The sequence below is a fragment of the Camelus ferus genome, chromosome 3 (assembly GCF_009834535.1).
Source record: "Camelus ferus isolate YT-003-E chromosome 3, BCGSAC_Cfer_1.0, whole genome shotgun sequence".
Lineage (NCBI taxonomy): Eukaryota > Metazoa > Chordata > Mammalia > Artiodactyla > Camelidae > Camelus > Camelus ferus.
In genome coordinates, this window is record NC_045698.1 from 290871 (window position 1) to 297347 (window position 6477).

The 6477-nt window shown below is 58.1% G+C and overlaps 1 protein-coding gene across 4 annotated transcripts in view; it reads left to right on the forward strand.

The window, feature by feature from the left end:
- Nucleotides 1-3919, forward strand: part of AHRR (aryl-hydrocarbon receptor repressor) — a 65082-nt gene extending 61163 nt beyond the window's left edge. For all 4 annotated transcript variants that reach the window (XM_032469112.1, XM_032469121.1, XM_032469124.1 and 1 more), the window contains 3 exons: nucleotides 1156-1217; nucleotides 1395-1536; nucleotides 2014-3919. In XM_032469112.1, the coding sequence (XP_032325003.1) occupies nucleotides 1156-1217; nucleotides 1395-1536; nucleotides 2014-3013 (1204 nt within the window). In that variant the 3' untranslated portion in view covers nucleotides 3014-3919. The remainder of the gene's footprint in view (nucleotides 1-1155; nucleotides 1218-1394; nucleotides 1537-2013) is intronic.
- Nucleotides 3920-6477: the final 2558 nt, after the last annotated feature.

A 6477-nucleotide genomic window follows, 5' to 3' on the forward strand; every position in this document is an offset into this window, starting at 1 on the left:
TCGGCCCTGGAGGGCTGGCGAGGGTGAGGGTGCAGTGAGGGTGAGGGGGCTGCACACGTGGTGACAGCGCGGGTACAAGACACACATTGGACGAATGTCGTTGAGACTCGAAAGAGGAAGCCAGGCCCAGCCACAGGGTGTTACTCCCACCCAACATTTTAAGAAGAAGCGCATGACTTCCGTCGGCCTCCGACGTTTCCTGGAACTGATTTCTGCTCTGAACCGAACTCCTCACCAACTCCGACGCTGCATCACGTTCGTTTCCGTCTGAGCTCAGAGCATGTGAGGAGCAGACCCGGAGTCTGGGACCCTGGGAGGGTTGCGCTGGGTGGCACGGGGGGACGGGGTGGTCCCTGAAGACCTTTCAAGCCCTTCACAGGCTTTCCTCAACGGGACTCTGTGACACAGCCTCACTCCTAAATGCGCACCGGTTCTGTGCGTGTGAATCAGCCTACTCGCTGATTGTCCTCCAAACAGCTCGGGGGATTCCCAGTCATCCACGGACGTGAGCCACCTGGGAGGCATTTGAATTGCTCGATGGTAGGATCCCCACCAAGGGCGACGCTCCAGCCTCACGTCTCTGACTCCGTCTCTCCTACAGGGGAGACCAGAAGACGGAGAGGCAGCGCCATGGCAGTGCAGGGAGCTCTGCCTGTGGTGCCGGTCAGAAGGGATTTGAATCCTGTTCCTGCACCTGAAGGACAGGCGACTTCAGACAAGTCACTTAATGCTTCTGAGCCTCATTTTTCCTTGAGCATATCTCCCAGAAGGAGCTGGCTTGGGGTTTGAGACCACACACCCTGTGTCAGTGCCATGGCTCAGTGTCACCGACTTAGTGCTCACGGTGACTTTGTAAACTACTGCAGATCACAGGACTCACCTGACATTCACTCTGACCGTCCGGAAGAAAACCAAAGCGCTGAGATCCGGGCGCATGTCTGCTTCCTGCAGTAGCTTCGCTGGTGCTTCTTTGGCCTGAAAAGTGATGTGAATTGGAATTTTCAGCAAATCTGTAGCTGAGAAAAGGTTTACAATCTTTAAGTTTTTGTTGCGTCCTCTCCTCTTAGGTGTGACAGGGACACCTGTCATGTTGCAATTTCTGCCATTGACACATATTTATTCTGCTTGTTATGTTGCTATTTTTGTCCTTCACAGAGCAAAAGCTACTGGGAGTCTGTGTGAATCAGAATTGTATGGAAAACCCAATCATTTAACAGGTACTTGTTAAAATTCATTGTCTCCTCTTCTTCAAGTGAGTGAAGTGTCTGTGTCCGTGGAGACATGGCGAGTCCCACAGGAATGCTGTCAGGAGGCGCAGGCGTCTGGCTGAGCGGTGGGGGGGGGGGGTTGGAGGCTGCGGTCGCTGCTCACCCACCTTCTCTGACTCCCAACAGGAAGGGGCGATGGGGAAAACAGCATTTCCGTGTTCAGGGCACCAGCGGACGCCTGCTGCTGGGCCCGGGTTCCAGCCCGGGTCCCCTGCCTGTGCCTCAGGGGCCGCCCAGATCTCGTCTTTGACCCCGAGGGGGCTGCAGGGTAAGTGGCTCAGTCACAGCAGTCTGGTGGCCTTGACCACAGCAGCTAAACCTCTCTCTTGGTGGGACATGGTGACATGCAGAGCACACCCACACACGCTTCTTGCCTGGAAGTTGTCATCACACGTGTGGGGATTGGCCAGGGTCACTGGGGACTGTGGCTGTAGCTCTGCCCGTGGCCTGGACCTAGGGTGATTGCCCGCCCCCGCCCCATCCTCCGTCCTCACTTTTGTTCAGAACCCTCTCTTCTCCCTGCCCTCCCACAGCTCCCACCTGCCCCCAACCCTGGGCGCTAGGGAGGCCGTGGGAGGGTCACGTTCAAAAGGGAGGAGGCTGGCCTGGTGTCACAGGGCTGTGGACGGCACAGAGCAGCCCTTGCAGGGTGGCCAGCACCACCCTAATTTAGTGCCTCCCCTTAGGGACTGCACTGGTGGTCCATCACTGTCCTGCTTTGTCTGACGGGCTTCTCTTCCTGCAGGGACGGGGGAGGAGAGGCGCTCGGGGGGCTGCTGAGCGGCTCCTTGGGACTGAGGGAGCAGAGAGACACGTACATGTCCAGCTGCCGCCTAGAGACACTAGGACCCACGAAGCACCTGAACTGGAAATCCAGTCAGGACAGCGGCGCTAAGCTGAAGCTGGAGCCCAGCCAGAGCGACCCGTTCTCTGCACATACCCCGCCCCATGGCGCCTGCCTGCCTCACCCAGGTGTGCAGGGCACCATCCAGGCCAGCAGCGCTGTGGCCTTCAGGAACTGCCCCGGCTCTCACCCCCCAAAACATCCCCCAGGTGCCTGCGCCGGCCGGACCAGCAGAGCCTTGCAGGATGGCCATCAGGGCCAAATGCACCCTCCTGCCAGCTGCCCCTTCCCCCAGGGGAGCCTGGACAATGGGCACCCTCAGCCGGGAGCACAGTGTTTCCCACCAGGTGGCTATCCCACCGAGGACAAGTTGCGAGGTGTCCTGATGCCTATGGGAGCCCTGTGTAACCCCATGTCACTCGATGTGCCCATCAAGATGGAGAGTGACTCTGGGCCCGAGGACGCATCAGATGGCTACTCTGTGTCCCCAGGCCAGGTGTGGCTGGGGGCCGGCGATGTGGCCAAGAGACAGCTGGCCACTTTCCCGAGCAGGATGCACCTGAAAACAGAGCCGGACTCCAGGCACCACCTCTGCAGTCCGCTCCTGGGTCCCGGCATGCTGGGGGCCCACCCTAGGCCCAGCAGGGAGCTGGCCCCATTCCACCCCTCACGCTGCGCCTGCCTGGGGCCTCCAGCCCGCCTCTGTGTGCGGGGCCACCAGCCCCCTGCTCCGGGCTACGATGGCAGAGCTCCTGGGGCCACGCCTGTCGTCAAGCGCGAGCCCTTGGACTCGCCCCCGTGGGCTGCTCCCAGCCAGGGTGGAGCGCCCGGGATGTTCCCCGGCAGTGCCTTGGCGACACGGAAGCCACCCAGAGACTCCATGTGCGCGTTCCTGCCGTAGAGCGGGCGTTTCTGAATGCTGACATCTGTCCAATACAGATTTACCCCCTGGCGGGGACAGCAGGTGCAGGGCAAGAGCCTGTCCTGAGGGAGGCGCTGCAAAGCTGCACTGCAGCAGCTGATTCTGTATCTTGTGAAAAGTCAGCGAAGTTCTGAGATGTGAAGTGGCCTTACGTCTGTGCGAGTCTGGCAGCACTGCACTCTGAGGGTTACAGGTCTTCATAAAGCATCCGAAGTGAGCCGTGCGGCCTGGCCGGCAGAGCTCCCCGTCCCGAGGGCGGCAGCGGGTGCCGGCCTAGCGGGAACCGTGCCCCCGGTGCAGCTCCCCGCCCCCCACATCCACGTCCCAGCTTCCCCGCCTGCGCTGTGAAGGCAGGTTGATGCCCCCATGGTGCGGACCTCAGAGAGCACACACCCTGGGTGTCCCGTGGCCGAGACAGCAAATTAGAAAAAAAGCTCCCTGAGCTGTAGGTGACTGCGTGCCTGCTCCTGGGAGGAACCTAGGAGTTCCAGGCAGAAGAGCCTGTCAGCGCCAGCCCTGCGCTTCATCACAATGTGCAGCGTGTGTCCAGGACGCTGGGGTGAAGGCTGAGGCCGTGCCCAGGGTGAAAATTGGCTGGATAACATCCTGTTTCTGCGGAAGTCTCTCTGGTGTTCTCAGTGGACCCCTGAAATGGTTCACGCTGAGCTGTCGCTCACTACATCACATAACCTCGTTTACAAAGTCTGGATTTGGCGGAACAGAGAAGCACACAATGTAGAGAGAAGCGGCAGCAAGTCCAGCTGCCTTGCTGCCTTGCTGACTGTCTACAGTTTTCAACTGAGATTTCCAGTCATCATCCCAGGAAGAATTATTAGAGAAAAGGCAGACAGGTAATGTTTTATTAAAAAAAAATGTAAAGCCTGACAGATTCTGAGTGTAGGAAATTTGGATTCAAAAGCACAAATCAGAAAGTAAAGGCCACCCACAGTCACCACCGAGAGATGGCTTGTGACTGAGGGCGAAGTTCACACACCTTCTGGGGTGACCCCGCCCCATGGGCGCAGTGAGTCCAGGACATGACAGCAGGGGACAAAACCACCGCCGAGCAGAAGGAGGCTGGTTCGGGGTCCCTTGTGGCTGGGCCCACCTGTGCTGGGGTGGGAGACCCCTCCCCCAACAGAAGGGGCATCTGTCCTCAGTCACCTCCACTGGGGTCTCGGGAGGCGGGAGCGCCAGGGAGGGGGACTTGCGGCTCCACGTGCTTGGCAGGGACTTGGTGTCATCTGTGGCGTTTGGGTGTCAGTGTTCTGCTCCTGGGTCAGTGCTGATGCTGTTTGGTGTGTGCGCGTCTGCCTCGTCAGACCCAGGACCGGGCTGGCGGGACTCGGTCTTCTAGACGCGTAGTTACAGCCCCCGTGCCCCACAGCTGCCTGCTCCGTGGGGGGCAGGCGGGGGCTGCAGGTTTCTCCCCAGGACTGACAGAGGAGCCCCGGGTGGAAGTGGTCCATTTGTCACCTCCTGGGACTCCCAGAGCGTGCTCTTCATGTCTTCCCAGCCCACGGGGGCCAGAGTGACACTGGGGCTGTGCTGTCCCCACCCCAGCCGCCAGTCTCCCCTCACCTGTGGTGACAGCAGCACAGCCTCCTGTCAGGGCCACCTGCTTCCCCCCCTCGCCCCGTGCTCCGCAGCCCTCTCAGTTCCCACACCGAGCACAGCACACTTTCTAGATTCAATCCCTAAGATGAGGGGTGGTGGGTGGAAACCACCTTCCTTCCTTCCTCCCTCCTTCCTTCTTCCTTCCTGCCCCCCTGCCGCCCTCCCTATTCAGACCAAGTGTCCAACTCCTCCTGGGAAGACCCACACCGTCAGTACCCGTCAGCCTCTTTGGAGCTCCGGGGTAAAGACTCCCGCCTGTGTTCTCGCCCTCACCCTCAGCACCAGGCCCAGGCCAGCGCAGGGGCAGGTCGTGGGATGCACCGAGCGTGAGGCCTGCCCTGCCTCATCTCAGGGAGCAGCAGACAGGAGGCACCACGTGTGTGGAACACGTAACCAGGAGAACCCTGGACCGGAAAGACCTGAATAGAGAGACACCATTGAGTGTTTGCACACTGTAGCCAGATCCCAGCGTAACCAAGGAGAGCTGCAGGTGTGAGCCTCATGTGAGGAGAAGCCTTTCTAGGGGGCACACAGCCGTCCCCGCCCGCGGGGGCCACAGCGCCGCACTGTGCTGCCTCCTCCCTCAGGTTCACATGCAGCCGTCTGTGCCCACTCTCCTGGGACCACCTGCACCAAATGAGTCACAGCTGGTGGGCGGCCGGGTCATGCGTTGCTGATGTAGCATCTGGCCACCAGCTCTGCAGGGTCTACATTCTGGAGAGGCCATCATGCTTGGGGCCCAGGTCCTGGCACGCCCTGGTCCCTTCTTCTGCTGGGTCGGTTGCAACAAAACTCACCCCAGTCAGCACTTTTGTTCTCTTACAGCCATACCCCTCCTGAAAAATTGTGTGGGGGAGGAATGCAGAGGGTCAGATGTGGTCATCTCTGTAGATGTGGCCATTTCACTTTAAAATGTCATTATTAGTACTAAGTACAGGCTTATGTTTTTCTGTTGTCTATAGCTTTTGCCTATATAGCTGAAAAAATATTAAATATTATGTAGGAATGGGATGGAAAGGAGATAAGTGCAAATTATATTTTATATTTTTGCAGTTTCTACTGGAAGAAAAAAGTTTTCAATACCCAGACTGACTTGTTGAATTTTTTAAAACGGATACACTATAATGTAACTTTTTGTACTGTATTCTCAGTGCCTTTAGAAAGAGCTTTCAAATTTCTGATGCTAAGGTTTGTATTAAGTTTGCAATATTGATGTAAAATAAATGTTAGTACACGTAAGTGGAAACATCTACTTGATTCTCCAAATGAAATCACTTTATTTCCTTCAAAGTGTGTATGGGCCAGTTAGCACTCTAAGAGCATCCTTCAGCACTAGATGGGGCATTGTGGACACAAAGGAGGCTGACAGCCCCTGGCCACGCCCTCCCAGCAGCACTTTCTCAGGCGCTCTCCCTTTCCCTCCAGCCCCACTCCTGCCCATCACTGAGGGCAGGGGACCCTCCCAGGGGTCTTCAGGACACCCCAGACCCCACTTATCCTGTGAGGAGCAGAGCCTGGCCCTATGTTGTGCGTGTTTTGGGGGGACCCTGTTGGGTCAGCCCCGCCCTGCCCAGGACCTGGTGACAGGTGCATGGGAAGGGGCAGGGGGTCATCAGAGACCCCCTCAAGGCCAAGGGAGTTGTGTTTTGTTTCCTCGGTTTGGTCAAAGAGCACTCCCAAAACTGAATATGTTTCTAGTGCCCTGAGCTCAGACCTGCCCTGCTGCTGCAGGTGGAGCCCTGGCCTCCTTCCTGCAGCCCTGCAGGCCACCACCCTGGTCCTTACTCTGAGACTCTCGTGTCCTTCCCAGGGGAGACCAGGCCAAC